The sequence below is a fragment of the Protopterus annectens genome, chromosome 3.part0 (assembly GCF_019279795.1).
Source record: "Protopterus annectens isolate FY-2018-M chromosome 3.part0, PAN1.0, whole genome shotgun sequence".
NCBI lineage: Eukaryota > Metazoa > Chordata > Ceratodontiformes > Protopteridae > Protopterus > Protopterus annectens.
Genome location: NC_056731.1, coordinates 121,849,960 through 121,869,642, shown reverse-complemented (window position 1 = coordinate 121,869,642; position 19,683 = coordinate 121,849,960). Strand labels below are relative to the sequence as shown.

Genomic DNA, 19,683 nt, shown 5'->3' with positions numbered 1-19,683 from the left:
AAGAATAAGTAGGTGAGAGATCCTTCTTTGTCAGGTTACAAAAGCAGAGTACCACGAGACTTCAATCTCACATAGTATTAAAATATAATTTTTGTTCCAGATTACAGAATGACATCACATACATCTGGTCGTCTGACTTCTGGTTTCCATGCAACCCCTTTAGCTAGATACTATCATTATTTAGCACATAGGTGTCAATAATACACACACACACACACACACACACACACACACACACACACACACACACAGCCTTGCCAAGAAATGCTGCAGCTCCTGGAACTTGTAAAACAATAAAACACATCCACTCTTCTTACAAGAGCTAATAAACCATACTTATTACATACTTTGCGTCTCTGGCTTTATTCAAAACTGTGAGATAACATCTTTATGGCCTAAGCAAAGTAATTTAATTTCTTACTATTTTCCAAAATCAGGTGGATTGAGACTAACCTCTTCTCTTCCAGTATCCTCTGTTAAAACATATGCATTTAAACAGTTACAATAATACACATATATTTCTTTTTCTGTCCAGCAGGCCACACTGTTGGTACATTTTTAACACAAGCTTCTCTACAAATACATTTTTCAACACAAACATCTGTACAAATCAGTTTGATATACAAATGACATATAATTCTTTACAAAATTCCAGCTAGCTATGCTGGCATATGTTATACATCCACTGCCCTAGTTCTCCTGGCATAGCTGGCAAATCCTCACATCATCAAAGAGGGTTTCCTTATCTCCTGTAAAAGCCTTAGCATGTCTGTAGAAATCAGGTGCCTGAAAGGTAGCAAAACATTACCACCCACAGTGTCAGTTGAAGAAAGAACAAGTGATGGTAGATGAGAGATCCCTTGCCCTGTATGAGAAGATCCAACTGATGAGGTAACTTGCGGTGATTGCCCCTGGCCAGCTGCATTAAGAGGTGGAATCAGTGCTGTCTTGGCCAAATGGGAGTTGCTAGCAACATTTTTGGGGAGTCTGGCTGAATTTTCTGCAAGGCTTTCGGAAGTAGAGGAAGAGGAGCAAAAGTATTAAGAAACATCCCCTTACAAGGAAAAGCAAGGGCATCCATCTTCCATATCAGATGGCATGCAGTCTGGAATAGAAGAGAGGAAGCTGCCTGTTCAGGAACAAGGCAAAACAATCTACCTGAAGAATACCCCACTGATGGACAATGTCCAGAAACACATCTCTGTGAAGCATCCATTCGTTACTCTATGTTTTGTACACACTCAGACAGTCTGCCCCTAGATTGAGCTCTGCAGAAATGTATACTGACTGAAGAGTTAATCACCTTCCACATCTGAAGAGCCATCCTGCAGAGGATGTTGTTGACATACTATATCGCTGTAGTGTTGTCTGTATACACCTTCAAGGGGTCTGAAGAGAATATGGAGTGAAAAGCTTGAAGGGCCAAAATCAGAACTCTCTTCTCCTTGATGCTGATATGGCCTGACTTCTGATGGGGAGGCCTAAGACCTTGAACTTTCAGTTGACTAAAGGAAGCCCCTTGCCACATGTCCTAAGCAATAGTGAACATTTATTAAGATGTGACTGGAGGCTGAAAGTACTGAACTAGGCTGATGGCAAACTGTTGAATCCATCACTCAAATTCCTTTTATAGATGAGGAAGGAGATGTACACTGAAATCCAGAGGGTGACAGTGCTGCCGCCAAACTGACTTGAGGTACCACTGAATCTTCTGTATATGCATTCTGGCAATAAAACCATTGGAAAGAAGAGGTCATGAATCCCAGGGCAGAAGAAGCTTCCTGGCTGGCATGGCAATCAGAAGAAGAGCAGACTGAGAGAAGGATGTCAATAACAAGACTTTTGGATTTGGAATGCAGGCCAGCAGTGGCACTATCTGAATCCTGCATCCCAGATACAGGAAGTTGATAGCAAACCCCAGACTTTGAAGAAGAGAGACGGTGAACTCCAAACCCTGTAACAGGTGATTGGGAGATGGCATCTGAAGCAGCAGGTCATCTAAATAAGGAAAATCTGAAAGCCTTGGAGACTGCAGAAAGCAATCACATGAGCCAGGCATTTTGTTAATACACATGGTGTGGTAGAGAGGCCTAACAGTAAATCAGAGAACTAAAAATGAAAGTAAGACACAGAGAAAGTTAAAACTTCCTGAAAGAGGGTGAATATGAAGGTAAGCATCTTTCAGATGCAAGGCCAGAAAAGGTTGGGGATTAAAAGAGGAAACAGGGTTTGAAGAGTAAACATCTGAAAAGAAGGGACCTTGAGAAAGTTGTTGAGCTAGGAGAGATCCAAAATAGGTTTCCAAGATCCCTCCTTTCAAGGAACTAGGAAGATCTTGGAATAATAACTCTTTCCTACTTGGGACAGGAAGGCAGATTGAACAGTTCCTTGGTATCCAGGGACCCTAGAACCTCCAGGAAATAAGGGAGATTCTCTAGAGGAGGTTGAGGAATCCCTAAAAAAGGAGGGAGAGACTTCCATACCATGAAGTAACCCTAACAGATGATAAAAATAATCCAAGAGTCTGAAGTGATGAGATGTCAATTTGGAAGACAAGGGGAAAGCTGAAAATACCAAGGAAACTGGTCTAAAAGAAAGGAGGCAAATTATCAAAACAAAGCAGGCCTATCAGATAAAGGAGGCATCTGTGCGACAGAAATCTGAGAAGCCTTAGTGGGGCAGAGGGTTGTCTCCCTCTCTTTCTGCCCTTGGATGCTTGGTGGGGTTATCTGAAAACAAAAGCAGATCTAGAAGGATAATTTCTCTGGAACTTAGAGACAGGAGAGACAAATATATATTTAATGTCCTACAAGGCTTTGCCATTCTCTTGAAGAGACATAAACATGTCAGCAGCAGTAACAGCGGTCCCAAAAAGATGTTGGTTATCCAAAGAAGTATCCAACAACTTGGCCTTAATGCCCTAAGACAGATACTGGAGATGGACCCAAGAATAATGCCTCATGAAAGACCCAAAAGCCGCAGCCCTAGAATAGGCATCTGCAGCCTCATGGCTGCACTTAATAGAGTGGAGAGCCACTTGAGAAGCAGAACCTAAAATTGATAAGGTAGAGGATTTGCTTCAGAATCAAGCGTCAGAAATAACCTGACAAGCCTGAGCAATCAAGGCCAGAGCATACCTGGTCATGTGGGTCTGGTAATTAACAGCCCTAAAGGCCAAAGTAGAAGCAGTGAAAACCTTTTTTACCAATCCTCTCCATTGCCCTACTATCCTTATAAGGCAAAAGTTTGGAAGAGGACAAACGCTTAGGTTTGTCAGAAGAGGCTGACACACAGCAGGATCAGCAGAAGGAAATTTAAATAAAATCTGACAATGCTCAGGGACCTTATAGAATCTATCAGGTTTCTAAGGAGCAGGAGGCTGAGAATCAGAAGACTTGGAAGCAGAAATGAAAGTATCTAATAAGGCAGCCAACACAGGAGGAACTGCTGATGGTTTAGGAGTATCCAGCTGAAGCAACTCATAATACCTTCTCTGAATATCAAACACTTGAAAAGAATCCCACTATTATTGCTATCATCCTAGCAATTTTGTTTCCAAAAGACAATTCCTCAAAAGGAGACTCAGGGATAACATACTCCTTTAGTCAGAACCATAAGCCAAAGGTGAAGGCATCTGTGAAGAATAAGACCCCTCAGGAGATACTGAATCCTCATCTGCGGAATCCAGTTCTCTAAGCCATTTAGAAGGGGTAGAGGTCCAAGGAGGAGCAGGTAACAAAACCCCTTGAGGAGCCTTTAGAGCCAGCAAGGCAGAAAACAAGTCCTGAATAAACCATTGCCATTCCTTTTTAAGATCCTTAGGACAGATGGAAACATGCTTCACTTTTTGTCTTCTCTTGGAAGGGACATCAACCCTAACAAATACCAGGATGTTCCAACCCTTGGTGAGATTCGATAAGCAACCTAGTACCTCCACTCTGAGCAATATCTGCAGAACCTTCTAAGAACCTCCAAGAAAATCAACAGTGGTTCTTCTTCGATGTCCAGAGCAGACACCTTCAAAGCCTCAGATGATGTGCAAAAAGACGGATCCATGCCAGCTTCCAACATGTTCTGTGCAGAGGAATCTGATGTAGATGCCAAATGACATACAGAGCTATTACCTGCTTCTAGAGGGTCATCTGATGGAGGATGGACAACTAAGGAATCTGGCCAAGACTTCTTGGCCTTCTTCGTATCTAGTGGCAGTATCTCCAGCTTAGAGGTTTCTACCATGGTGCCCTGGGATAACTGTTTCAGCCACTGGTTTTCAAGATAAACGGCAAGAGAAGACAAAGAGCATTTAAGTGCCTTAAGCATAAATGCTATAGAGATACTACAATAGGTATTGTCGTGGGAAGCACCCCCAAAAACAAAAAAAACAGTTAGTGATGAGGAATCTGCCTCCCACTCTGACATTTTCCCTTTTTGGATGACTTTAACTCTGGGTAGCAACATAAAAAGCAAGATCAAGAAAAGTAAATAAAATCAACCCCAATGGGGTACTTATCTGGTGGCTAAGTATTCAGTAGAGCAACAAGGCATTCAGACCAACTAGCAATAATGGCATTAAAACTGGTGGCAAAAAAGTTCTGGGTAGTTACAGCCATACATCCCTTCCCTTTTATGCCCTACGTTCTGTGCAGGGAGCATAAATATGACATGTGGTGCATACAGGATCATTAGGCTTTTGTATACTGGCCGAGTGTCAGGTTGTCCTGGGTGGGAGATCTCTTATGTTTTATACACTGCAACAGTGATACAGAAGGACATCTTTACCTTCTTTACAATTTAACCAGAAGTATATCATGAAAGTTATGTTTTCTATTAACTAAGGTCAGACAACTGTTTGCATAATAAGATAAAATTGTATTGTATTATTGTATTGCACTGTATATATTCTTCATTATGTGATCTATTCAGCTAGATTAACCCTTTAGAAAACAACATATTTTACTTACGGGCTGGGTTCTTGTAAAGTCCTATCCAGAATCCTCTAACTCTATCACTCAAGATGCTCAGGGTATCGCTAATGAACTTCTGTTCAGCAGGATCTTCAATTGACACCAAATTTGCACCTATAAATAAAAGCACACTAGATTAAGCTTCAGAGAATGAGAGAGAGAGGGGTCGTTACAATAAATTAATCAGCATAATTTCCACAAAAACTCAATATGAGGTAAACAGTATTACTCTCAGAATGAGAGAGAGAATACTGATGTAGCTAAACAGTGTCCTGAAGAGTGGTATTTTAAAATGTTTGTGCTGTATGCATAGATAAAATACTGGATAAATATTCCAATTTTACTCCACAAATGTAATTAGATAAAGGGTACGAAGTTATCATGTACCTTTGCAGATAACTCCTGCAGAAAAAAATAAATAAATATTACAGCATAGCTGGAGTCTAGGAGAGACTCTTGTTTATAAAGTCTGCATCTGAGATGGTAGAGAAAATGGCATTGCTGTATTTTTTATTCTATTTCACATTTTTGACCAGGTTAGTCCTGCTTTGACTCTGGGCTTTTTGCAGTGAAGACATGAGATGGATTTACACTAATGACTGGTAACTTGACTAGAACAACCAGGAACATTCTCCTACTTCCTCACAGGAAGGAACTGCAGAGTTGATGAAACTAGCAGAATGTGTTTTAAATGGTGACAGCAAAGAGAAAACTGCTTTAAGAAATATGAAGCTTGTAGTTACTGTCCTCAAGGAGCACAGACTGCCATCCAAAATACTGCTTGTGATGACTGATAAGACAAATGTACTTTCACTTATTTTATGGATGTTTTCACAAGAATTTGCATTTGTGCAAGACTTAATGGAAAAGTATGGGATGCAGGATGTTTTGCTCTTTGAATACATATTGCATAGGTGAATGCAAAACTGTTAGAACAATTAGTAATTGGGGTGGGGGAAGTGTACACTACACAGAAATGTTAATTCCTGTGCAGCAGAAAATGATGGTTGATTTCATTGTGTGTATCTAAGAGAACTGTGTGTGTGTAGCACAAAATATTTTGCTACATTTTTGGTTTCAGGTAGAGAAGAGTTCTTGTCAGGCTGTTATATTTTATGGTGAGTGATTATTATTTTATTGAATATGCAAGTCCCCATTGCTCATACTTGTACATCTTAAATGTGAACAAACATTTGATTTGTACTTAGAGTCCATACTGTTTTTTTGAGATGTTTATAAATTCTGCATCAAAACAGAACTTACATGACCTGCCCCAGGATTCACTAATCTTCCAGCCAGTCTAAGAATAAGACGGCAGCACTCCATGCATATTAATGAGGGTGTGCTGCCTCAACTCTAAAACTAATACGGAGCGTGGACGAGTGTAGGGGACGTGTTGGACTGCCAATCAGTCCAAAAATCCATGCCCCTGCAAGTTTGAAACACGGAAAATGTCTAGTTACATGAGCAGGTCCGCTCACATGTGTACATTCTAACACTAAACTCCCCCATATAGTAAACCCCGTACTAATATAAAAAGTAAAAGAAATATATATTTTTTTTCTTTTCCGATATAGCTGCCCGTATTTGCGCGTGTTTGCTCAGGTTTGCCCATAGCTTAGCTACAGTTAGCAGTTTAGACACCGAAGAGAATAATAAGAAAAATATATGCAAATTAAGCGAAATAGCAATAGCGTAGTGGTAAGAGCCTTCGCACAAAGAGGAGGCATTCCCGGTTCGAGTCCCACCACTACACTTTTCATTTTCTGATGGAAATCTGTATACAAAAGTATTTCCTGACATGTATTATTTTAAGTTTTGTAAAAAGCATTGAAATGTTATATGTAGTAGTGAACGAATTTTTTTTATATATATATATATATATATATATATATATATATATATATATATAGGAAGGTGAAATGGTTATGCATACGGATGCATGAGTAAATTATTTTAAGCAATGTAAAGCACTGCTAAGCACATTTAACCAGTATTGAGCATATTTATATTTAATTGCTCGTAGCTGAGCACTGCATTAACTAGCACAATGTCTTTGCATGGAGCTGCGCATCGCGCAAACTAGCACAAACAGAACATGTTTGCTCATAGCTGCACACTGCGCTAACCAGCGCAACATTGGGCAACGTCGAGCAATGTTGGGCAACATCAGGCAACGTCGAGCAATGCTGAGCAACGTCAGGCAAAGTTGAGCAAAGTCAGCTAAACATGGCCACACCTCCTTCACTGTCCCTTAACCATTGAGGTCTGGCCAGTAGGAAAATAAAAAGGAGTGACAGGGCTCGAACTCGGGATACTGTGCACTATAGTCACAGTACATAACCACTAAGCCATGACAGCATTTCATAACCGTGCATTTTCAACTGACACATATCTATCAAAGGAATATCAAACATTGCTGACAACAGCTAAGCAGGTGTGCCTACAGCTGAGTTTTTTCCAAACTGGCCAATCACAAATAAGTGTGGGAAATGAGGCATATTTAAGCTCCACAGGTGGGAATACTTGCCATAACTGGTTGTAGCTCCCTTCTGCAGTCAGCATGGCTGGGGTTGGAGAAGGCATTCGATTTTGAGTGCAACGTTGGGGCATTGAGGAAACCAAAGTAATGGTTTGGCTCCTTGTCCACAATCATGAGGAAAGACTCCTGTGGGGCCAGTACCAGGGCACCCAATACAAAACAGAGGCCTGGAACTATCTAGCTCATGATCTCACCAGTGCCACTGGCGTTCCTTGGACTGGGGAGCAGATCAGGCACCATTACTCTGACCTGAAGCGACACAAGGAGGATCAACTGGACCAGTGGATCCAGGAGGCCTGTGGGATAGCAGATGGCCCAGTACTGAGTAAGTAGCCATTGTATTATGTATTTAAGAATTGCTTTTCTTGTCTATATTATGGATAGGTATGTCTCATTATCACTCCACTTACTTCACAGCTGCAGGTGTCTGGGCTATGAATCAGCAAGCCCATGAAGATAGGCTGCAAAGGCTGCATCACCAGGCAGGTTAGTAATTATTCTGCATGTACTGTTATATAAAATAAATGAGAGAGCCTTCAAAAAAGTGTTTTAACCCAATGAATAAAGGTATAATAATTCATTAATAATTATTCTGCATGTACTGTTATATAAAATAAATGAGAAAGCCTTCAAAAAAGTGTTTTAACCCAATAAATAAAGGTATAATAATTCTTTAATAATTATTCTGCATGTATTGTTATATAAAATAATTGAGAGAGCCTTGAAAAAAGTGTTTTAACCCAATAAATAAAGGTGTAATAATTATTTAATAAAGGTATAATTCCTGGAGTGCATCTGTGTAATTTTCATTGATATGTTGTTATACTGTTGCATTTTAAAAATAATACTGTTGTATTAAGCAGTGTTAGTTAACCCACACTTGGGTAGGCCCATATAAAGTGGATGAAGGGAGTGCCAGTAGCATTTATGCATATTTACAGCCCTTAACTGTTGGTTCATGCCCAGCATGTACAGGTTAATCTGGCACATGAGTAGCTTGGTATTGTGCTCCCCAGAAATGTCAGTGTGCTGCCAGAAATGTAGGGAGCTGTTAACATATAACTGATAATTTCATCTGAACATATCTAGATAATTATATGAAAGTGGAGTTGTCAGTGTACCATCACAGCAGTAGTGTGTGTGAGCAACTCTCAAAATATGTAGCAGTAGCATCTGCATCCTGGACAGTTTGTATGTCAGATACAGCTCATGTATATAATGATCTAGCAAAATCCAGTTGCACAATAGAAGGATATTGCGTAGTGTAATAATACATGTAAGGGACATATAACTGCAGTTAATACAAATGTAGTGTAAACTAGAAGGATCTATAAGTTGTTAATTGAGCTATATTTTCCACCCTACTGTATGTGCATAAAAAATGCAATTCCACACCTCAATGGGTATGTCTAATCTCAAAACATTTGTTGGGACATATGTCCTATTGGTTTATAAATATTTGCATTCATTTCTATGTATGTGCCCTGTTCAAATACCACAATATTGGTGGCCTGTTGCCATCAATTACACACCTGCATGCTGTTGTAATGTCCATTATTGTTCTATATATGTATGTATGTGTTATGCTTGCTTTTCAACTGTTGAAACTCTGGTGTGTTGGGTTAATGGGAATACTTCTGCATGATGTTATAACTAACTGGGAATGTTGTTGACTGTTACTAACCCATATCTTTATTAAATTCTCCAAAACATGCTTCGTATTGGAAGGCCGGTCCCAGCGGACCTGCCTGTCCCACCTCAGCTGGCCATTGGCACCTGGCACCAGCAGGTCTGGTGCCCAGCCTGGGACCTCTTCCTCCAGTGGCTCTGTGCCACCTTCGGGTGGAAGCGCTGCAGGGGATGGGGCTTGGCCCCCCCGTGCAAGCGTGGGCCGAGGATGGCCACCTATCACCCTTCGAACGGTCCGGGCTGTGGTGCATAGAAAGATTGAACGTTCTGTTGTAGAACCTCTACATCAGCTTGAGGCACAAGTGACGCAACTCCTATGTCAGCCTGCCCCTCCTACACAGCCCACAGCACAGCCACCCTCTGGGCTGTGAAGGTGCAGTGGTGACTGCTCATGGGTGGGGATCTCAGTTCCACTGTTGCCATCTGTGGGCTCATGGGCTTGTGATTTCCAAACATCCCTCACCGTCAATGGTGTTCACCCACCACATGTGTCATATTCCACCCCTGTATGCATCTTGTTTGTCTTGTTTGTTTACCTCCCCAACCTATCTCCCCAAATATACCTACTTCCCCTACCCCACATTCCACTCTCACCTGAAAAAAAAAGTGCAAGCTGCTCCCAAAAAAAAATTACGCCCCATACATAGCTGCCCATTTTGCACACATGTCCCCTGGACACATAAAATGTAATTTAATTGGCATTACAACATACTTTGTTGTCCTCACCCCTCTTTCAGGGGTTGAAGGTTTCATATTTACCTCCAAATTTATTCCATATGCACAGCTGTTGCTGTTAAAAAAATGGGCAGCTATGGACCTTCCCTACACCCATCCTGCACATCCTGAGCTATTTTCCCTACTGTCTTTCCCTCTTTGTGCCCCTTTTTCACCACTTCCCTATCTCCCCATTTTCTTTTCTTTCAAAGAATTGAGCATGGGGGTTAGCGAAAGTAAGCACTATTAAGCAGTAGTTAGTGGGTTTGCGCGAGTGTGCGCTTGCTTGCGCTTAGCTAAAATTTGTTAAGCATCACGCAAACCCACGCAAACCCGCTTACAACTGCTTAAAAGTGCCTTAGTCACTCTGTATGTGAGGGCCCTTGTTCTGCTCAGCAGCAAAATAAAACACCTCTGTCAGTCTCGAACCCGGGACCTTGTACACACTACACTGCATGAAGTACCACTAAGCCACAGTAGATATACAATAAGTTGGTGCTGAAATAAATATATCATGCATCAGAATGAGTGACTGTAAAGGAAAAATAGGAATGCCATACCACACAACTTGTTCTGTGGATCTTTACCAACAGTTGTTGTGGGATTACATTACATGACTGTGATAACAGAAGCAGCCATTCTAGCAGGAAATAATGTTACACCATCACTTTACAAACCTCACATAGTATCACAGCAGGACAAACACTGGCATATCTGTTTAGGGCAGAGGCTATACCTCCCAACTGTCCCTAATTTTCAGGGTTGCCCCTGATTTTGAAAAAAAATTAGCTCTGTCCCTTTGAATCCCTCCGAAAACTACTGACTTTGGCCAGAAAGGTGGTGAATTACACGTAATGAGTAATGACAATAATTAAGAGTTAAACACTTCTTTTACTTCAGAAAAGATGTATTAATCCATATGCTCTGGTTCTCTCAAAATCTCAACTTAATGGCACTAATATTTTAAAGGTGTCCCTGACTTTCTCTCTACTTTTCCCTGAGTCTGTTCAAATATGTACCTGGGTGTTTGAGAGGTCTGGCAGAGGCAGAAACACAGAGGCATAGCAGCCTTTCTGCTGTTAAACATTGTGCAAATAGCTTTGGAAGGAGTTCTGGAAGCATACCCTTATGTAGGAATACAACACTGAAACACAAAAGGATGTAGCCATGTACTGGTAGCAGCCAACTGTAACAATGCCATTGCTCTAATGCTGAAAAGACTTGTGTGGTGCACAGACAAAGAATAACAGGTTAATCTCTGGCTACCATGTGGATAGGCCCACAGTTGGGAGTTATGCAGACAGACTGCTTGCCTTGATAAACTAACATGTACACAGCAACCCTGTAAGTCCAACAAGATAAAATTCACACAATACTATGTATGCTCTCTGTACTTCTGCACCCCTACCCAAATGTAGAATATACCTGTGTGAGCAGGGTCTACCAAGGATGTAGGTAAGCATACTCACAGTACTGAAATGTGTCCAGTTTTCTTGAGCAGCTTGTGCTAATGTCAACACTAAAAAAGCACAGACTGTTTAGAACTGAGTAAATGAATATTCACAGTATAGTAGTTCTCAAACAATTCTTGTGCCAAAGGAATACATTTTAATAACTAGCTTTGTATGGCAGTAAATTGTAAAATTTGAAAAGAAAGTACATCCTCCAATGTATCTTGTGTTAGCATTTTGAGGGGTGAGTACATTTCTACACTGACAAGTGTGTACTGGAAGCAGCAACATTTAGGTCTAAGTACAAAATGTAAATCACTGACTACACCCCTGGCTTCTGATATAAGAACTATACCAACCTTCTGTCTTAAACAATGATGTCCACAGCAAACAAGGATGATCTCCATCTTGGAAAGCTGAAAGAGCCACGCCTACCTGAGTTAGCAATTTATAGTACTGGGTTGCTATGACAGTGATTACTGTAATTACTACACAGCAGGCTGCATGCAATTAGCAAATGGTGGCCACTAATTGGTGCAGAGGCCATCACATGCTCATGTGCAAATACCTACAAAAGCAGGCTGCAATCGCTGCCAACAAAGTCAATCACTCTATTGCAGAGACTGACAGAGAGAGAGAAAGACAGAGAAAAGGAAAAAGAAAAAGAAATAATATCAAATCATACAAAGGAAATGTATGTGACACATATGTATTTATTGGCATGTAGTAGATGTTTTGGAAGAGTAGTCTACATAATGTGAACCATTCATATGTGGTAGCAGTACTTATCTATGCACAGATGTCCTGCTTAACTACTGCTCTGGACAATACAGTGTGTACCTGTGGGCAGTGGGACATACCTGTGAAATGTGTAGCTCAGCATTAAATGTCAAAAATCTGATCCATGTTATCTATGTTCTGTACAGTAGTGTGGCCAATGGCTGTTGGGGGATTAGTGCTGCCATTATATAAACATGGGTGCGACAGTGGAAGACATGCATGATAGTCATATTAAAGTGTAGCTTAGCATTGGCAACTGCTGTAGCAGTCTAGTATGCTTATCTAGCATTTGTAGCTATATATACCCCCTCTAATGTTAGTGTGTGTTCACATGTGACACCTGTTTGTGTTGCAGCAAGGCCCAACAGTTCAGCTGTGAGGTCCAGGGACTTACAACAGTGTGGACCTTGTGTGTGTATGCCACACACATACGGAGAAATATATATGTGTCATATATATTCACATCTGTATATGTGCATAGAGCAGAGGACATATTGCAACTGTTTGTGAAGGGTGGAAATATATATGCTGGTGAAGGTTAGTATGCGCATATTTGTATGCAGGTTTAAGTGTGTGACGAACAAGACAGCATACAGTGCTGGTATATGACATGTGGTGGTTAAACAGTGTGGGTGGTTTGTTCAGTTTGCAATGTTGAAGCCAGTGAGGCCTGCTAAAGCTACCTGGGCTGTCAACACTTTCAATACATTTATCACAAGACTGTGCAATATTATTACATTACTGTACACCTCACATCCTTTGCATAATTGATATTCCCACCTACATATATATGTATATGTACACCAATGGATGTGTTTATGTATATATATATATATATATATATATATATATATATATATATATATATATATATATACACAGAGAGAGAGAGAGAGTCTTATATACTCATACACGTCTACATCTACTTGTTGCAATAGATTCTCTGTACTGTTGACTGACTGTGGTGGTCAATGTGTTTGGGAATACGTCAAAGATATGTATTTGTGGGATAGCTTAGTGGGAAACTGTTTATGTCATGGTATTATGGGTCCTTGCTTTGATCCCAGCAAAAGCTGTGTATTCTGTTGCTAGGCAGAAAAAGTGCTATTGCATACAGTGTGATTAAGCCCCTTGGTTATAACTGGGTTGTGTCAGTGGAGACTAAAGCACTACATCTATGATTATTGATTGGTACTGATGTTGAATCCAAATCCTGTGTGTACTGTAGTACTACTTGAAGCTCTGGGCCTGTACAGCAAAGTATGGTGTATGTCCACATTGCTTGCATCCACTGTTTTGTGTGGTCCCTGTATTCATCACAGATTACATTTCCCAAGATTAATGTTTTGTAAGTACTGACACACAGTACTGTATAGTACACACATAAAGCTTATCTGGGTTGCCATACCTTTGTGTCCTGTAATTATGTCTGATGTGTATGTGGGTATGTCTGTAACATGTCCTCTGTCATATATGTGGTAAAACATATAACTGCATATCTAGCAACATTTATAGTGGACTACAGAAGTATGCGACCTATATTCCCAATTGTGCACATATTTTGGCCACGGGTTTGCCATTAACAAGTTGTGTGGTATAATAGTAATACATTTACTGGACCTTACACTCATTGTGATGGATGACATATTTCTTTACACATCAGCTTGATGTATATCTGCTGTGGCTAGGTGGTGCATTGTGTTGCATACAGTGTGCCAGGTACTCTTGTATAGTCTTAAATAGTGATTTTATTTTGTTGCTGTGCAGAACATGTTTCATTAGATAGAGTGAGCCAGGCACTTTCACGCAGTTGTGGGGTGAGCAGTGATAAGTGGTAGTTAAAGTGTTTCACTCTCAGTTAGCTAATAGGTTGCTATATATGGCAGTTCAGTGATATCTGTACTGTATAATGTTAAAAGTGCCATATGACTAGCTCAGACATATTTTTTTCTTTATGTCTTCCAGGGATCATGGCACATCACAGAAATCCCAGCTATAGTAGTGCTGATGATGAGATCATTACTAGCTGTGTGATTCAGTACTACAGTCTAATGTTCTCACGAACCAGCCAGAACCAGCAGGAGCGCACTGCAATGTGCCAAGACGTTGTCTGGAGGGTCAATGAGGTAGGCCTGCATAACCGGACATATGATCAGGTACGCCACCACTGCAGTGATCTACTCAGACAGGTCTGTCAGCATGCTTCTGATGTGTGGAGACAACAGCTTGCAAGAGGAGGTGGTGTTAATATCCATCCCCCTCACCAGAGTGGAGGAGCTGCTCCTGAGCCTCATGGCACCTGCCCAACAACAACAGCAGCAGACATACACCATGATGGAGGTTGGAGCCACCCAGCAACCACACATGGAGCATGCAGGTAACATGGCATATCTATAGACTACTGTTATCTGTATTGGTAGATCATGCATATGTGAGATGTGGAGTGTGTAGTTAGAAGATGTGGAGCCTGTTGTTGTGCAATACGGATCATTTGGAACATAATCTGTAGGCCTGTAAATGTAAACTGTCATTCTACTCTAAGACTGCAAACACACAGTAGCAATGCCACAGTTGTGGCCACTGACAAATTGTCTCATCTCTATGTAGGTCCCTCTGGGGTGACATCAAGGCAGTGGACAGATGCTGGTGAGTGTGTTCTACATTTATTATTGTAAATACAAAGTGCATGACATAGTGAAGGTGTAGGCCATGTACACATGTAACACACCTACCCATAATGCATGCTGTGCATGTTTGGTGTAAGACCATGCACATCCCACTAATGTGATTAGCTGCCTCAAACACATGCAATACCCAGATTATCTCAAACAAACGTGGCTACACTGTAGTGACCATTGGATAGGCAAAGTTGATACTCAACATGCACATAACATATGCAACTATGTCATGCACAGAGCATTTTAACATGCTACACATAAAGGATTCATAAACCCTCTGTAAAGGCACACTACAGTATCCAAAATCTTATCCACACATTACACATAATATACCTGAGGGGTAGAGGCCTATCATGGGGCATTTAAACACTCTGCAACACACTACACATTCATGTCAGGGAATGCTCCTTATTGGCCTCCTTACAAACCCATGTAACAACTGGTTGTGAAATGGTGAATGTAGCCAAGGTAGTACAGTTCCAGTACAGCATGATTAGTGCTGGTTTGGGAAACATTTGTAGCCTTGAGTGACCACATGATGCTTCATGATGATGGCTTATGGTACTATACCCCATCCAGTTATTGTAGCCATGGTACTACACATAGCTTTCATTGCTATACACCTCAATGTTGTATGTGTCCAAACATATGCACCTCTAAACAATATGCATACCAATCACCATTTGCATAACTGGCACATATATGTTTTGTGATGCTACTGAGTGGCTAGGTCATATGACACACATTGGGTATGTGTGATTTTAAATATGCAGTTGTGTTTTAGCATGCCATGTCATGGATGATACTGGCATGTCCACAATATGATCTACACTCACCATAACTACTGTACATTTGGTATGTGGACGAATGGTATTCCATCAATTTTACATTCACCACTGATGATGTTGTGTGAATACTCATCACGCATGTTCTAAAACTGTGTCCACAATTATTTGCTAAAGACACAGAGGCTGTAATCAGCATTGGATACCTATCTGACACACAGATACACATCCAGCCATGGTATGTAGACCTGTGAGTTATGGTGCACAGTACATTACAGAGTTTTGAATACTTGCACAGCAATGTTGTGTCCATGAATGCATTGCGTTCCAGGGGGAGGCCAATCACCTAATAATAAAACACATGCATCAAAGCCATGTATAGTGTTAGTAACAAGGACTGTCTACACTTGCACTGCATGCTGCTGACATGTGTGATATGACTGTTTTGCTTGTGGTACTGTACCCCACCATCACCTGCTATTGTGTATGTTCTGAGATTGCTGGTATTTTGTGTGTGTGTGCGTGTGTGTGTGTGTGTGTGTCTGCTTTAGGTAGGAGTGTATTTGTGTATGTGCATGTGTGCACATGTGCACGTGTGCATGTGTGCATGTGCACACGTGTGCATATGCACATGTGTGCATGTGTGCATGTGCGCATTTGTGCATGTGCGCATGTGCATGTGTGCATGTGCATGTGCATGTGTGCATGTGCACATGTGTGCATGTGTGCATGTGTGCGTGTGTGCATGTGTGCATGTGTGCATGTGTGCATGTGGTCTGACATCATGTTCAGGTCTTAAAGTGTGTTTCCTGTTTTCCTCTCACAGGTGCTGAGATGGGGCTGGTTCAGTACAGCAGGGAACCTGATGTCACTGAGACAGACAGTGATCATGAGGATAGGTGTGTTGAGGCACAGGCAGGTTTGTCAGGGTCTGTTGTTGGGCCACCAATTGGCAGTACACAAGTCTCCACTCCATGCATGCACACAGTCATACTGCCTGTACATCCATCATCACCATTGCCCTTAGCTGAGGGACAGTGTATGGTTGGCACTGGCAAGGACAGTGTGGTATCTATGGCACATGTATCAGGACACAGCAGCCATAGCCAGATGTCTGGAACGGTACCACATAGGCAGATGCCCAGGGGTTCTCGTCAGAGCACTGCTAGTCATCATGCCCCTGGCAGATGTGCCACAACTCTTTCAACCACATGCATGTTCCAGGTTGTCATGGAGTCACAGGCACAAATGGAGCGGTACACCAGAAAGGGACTAAGGGCACAGAGGGCTCATAACACCTCTGTAAATGACAGTATCTGTGACCTAGCAGGTGCCATACGTAATTACACTGATGTCATTGATAGACGTTGGGGTGAGACATCGGATGTCCTACACAATGTTATGTCCATGTGTCAGGCGGGATGGCTGAGACATTGACATGGACGTATGTCAGCAACATCAGCAGCTGGAGGTCGCCATGGATGTCAAGTAAGTCACAGCCACTCCCGTAGTGCCAGTAACAGCCCCAGCAATGTTGGGGGGGCTGTCCATAGACCGTCCTAGAAGACCACGTGCATGTGGTTCTGGCCAGTCCCAGCAGGGACCTGGATCCAGTGGACATATGTCAACCTCTGAGGATAGTACCCAGTCTGGATTAGTACCTGATACTGTCTGTAGCACCCCTGCCAGGCACAGATCCCGTATCCGTGGCCAGAGATGGTGATCTGTAAAGCCTGCCAGGTACAGTCTGTAGCTGTCCCACAAATCCCTGTATATGGCAGCCACATGGTGGAAATGTGTGCATGCAGACACACACACATAAACCGGAAACCTAGGGCAAACACATACCCGCACACATTACATCAACATTGGCCCATAACAGTAATCATGGCCCTCACACACACACTCACACGCACATCGATTGTATGGCTCAGTGTAGGCCTCTGGCAAATCAACAATACACGCTGTGCATATGATGAAACCTGTGCCACCTCCTGTCATCTGTAACATTGATGCAGTAACAGGCTAACATGGTGCTGATGCACAGGGTGACTTTGATAAAGTATAGCAATGGTTGAATGTGTAGCATGTTGTCAGCAGTAAAGTGTAATGATATTCTTGAAGGTGTAGCTGAGCAGGCATGATGCATTAAAGCTGTAATTAGCAATGTTGTGTTGTTTCCACCAGTGTTTATTCCAATTGTGTTTTGTTTGCCCATGTACCACTTGGCTGATGTGTGTAGTTGTGTCAGCATGTGTTATACAGTGGACAGTAAGTGCGGGGTGTGTGCAGCACAGGTTTGCAGGTGTACATTTGTGAACATGGTGGAGGTGCACTGTCTGCATGTATGTGCATATTGGACACATGGGCAGGGTGACATGCCCTGTATTGGCCAGTGTTAACACTCCATAGTTTCTATTGGTGGCCAGTATGCATTGTACTACACACGTTTTGGAACTTGAGTATGCATGTGTGTGTATGACACGGGTTGACACTGTGCTGTGGGTAATGTTGTTGTTCCTATTTGTCATTGATTTGCATTACTAAGGTTAACAGTGTCCCAGCTGCATAATCCTGTATTAATGCACACTGTTCACCTACAGGGTTGCATGGACTGTGCTATCACAAACACAAGAAATTCTCACTTATACAGTAAAAGTGCATTAGTCTCATGGACCCCTGCCAGAAACTAAATATATAATAAAAGGTGTGATGTAGTACCAAATAAGAGTTACATACCAACAAGGGATAACCTCTCTGGTCAGTATCATTTGGAAAATTCAATCCCTCAATAAACATACAAGGCAAGCTTCAAAATACAAAATGGCAACGATTCCAAACACAACACTAAAGCTGTCTTTACTGTTGTTCATAATCTACAGGGGAAATCTCAGATTGGGTCACAGTTAATGTAAATGGTCACAAAGTACACTTATCTGACTGACATTACCAATTCCTTGTTAGACAGTTTGAATGCAGATTTCACCACCCTGTCGCTATACAAGGACCACATTTCCAGATCTGCAGAACGTAATACCTGATGATTCACAGACACTCTAGTTAAAACATCTCTTTAACAAGGTCCACACCACAGTGGCAATGGTACTGGACAGTGTCCCTGACTGTGTCATACACAAGCTGACATATGAAGTCACCACTCACCTAAACACTCTGTCCAGATGGAGCCTCTATACAGGTTACATACATGTGGAATGATGTACGGTAATGGTGTTTACAGTCCACAAGCATTGAGCTACAATATCTTCTTCTCCTTTTGGATGCTCCCATTAGGGGTCGCCACAGTTCATCATCTGTTTGCATGTCTTCCTGCCCTCTGCATCATGCACTGTCACACCATCCACCTGCATGTCCTCTCTCACCACAGCCATAAACCTCATCTTAGCCATTTCTCTTTTCCTGTTACCTGGCGGCTTCATCCTTAGCATCTATTTCACAATATACTCTGCATCCCTCCTTAGCACATGTACAAACCAACTTAATCCTGCCTATCTGGCATGGTCTACTAACCTTCAAACCTGGCCGGTCCCTCTAATATACTTATTCTTAAACCTGTCCACCCTCGTCACACCCAGTGCAAATGTTAACATAAATTGATTAAGGGTAGAACTACAACAGGTCCTGGAAACTCTCACCTTATAAGCCAGTTTAATGTTATCTGGAAGGCTATGGAGCACAGCATTATGGAACTCATTAACAGAGACATTATAAACCTGCAGACACTGCACCATACCCACTTAGGTTCTCTAAAGTCCAGATCATGGCTCCTACACCTAGTAGACTTCAAGCCAGTCAACAAGGCTATAGGTGAGGGAGGGGAGGTCAACACAGCCAAGCTATAGCTCACCAGCAAATCATACCCATCCCACATACTGGTATTACACATAACCTCAACAGACTGACCAAAAACGATTGTTAGATTATGGCTTGACAACTGACGCACAGATGTAGGACACACACTAACATTTTCAGCCTCCATGTACTATTCTATGCCAGTAACAAGTGGTATTCACCTCCACTCAGTCCTGGGACCACTCCTGTTTGGCATATAGCATTCTTAGG

General features: G+C 41.8%; 1 protein-coding gene across 1 annotated transcript in view; it reads right to left on the bottom strand.

Annotated features, from left to right (window-relative positions):
• The window catches only part of LOC122796778 (macrophage mannose receptor 1-like), a 2,090,270-nt gene that overhangs the window by 231,233 nt on the left and 1,839,354 nt on the right, over nucleotides 1-19,683 (bottom strand). Inside the window, exon 27 of the mRNA XM_044065506.1 lies at nucleotides 4,962-5,078. Coding sequence (XP_043921441.1) covers nucleotides 4,962-5,078 — 117 coding nt within the window. The remainder of the gene's footprint in view (nucleotides 1-4,961; nucleotides 5,079-19,683) is intronic.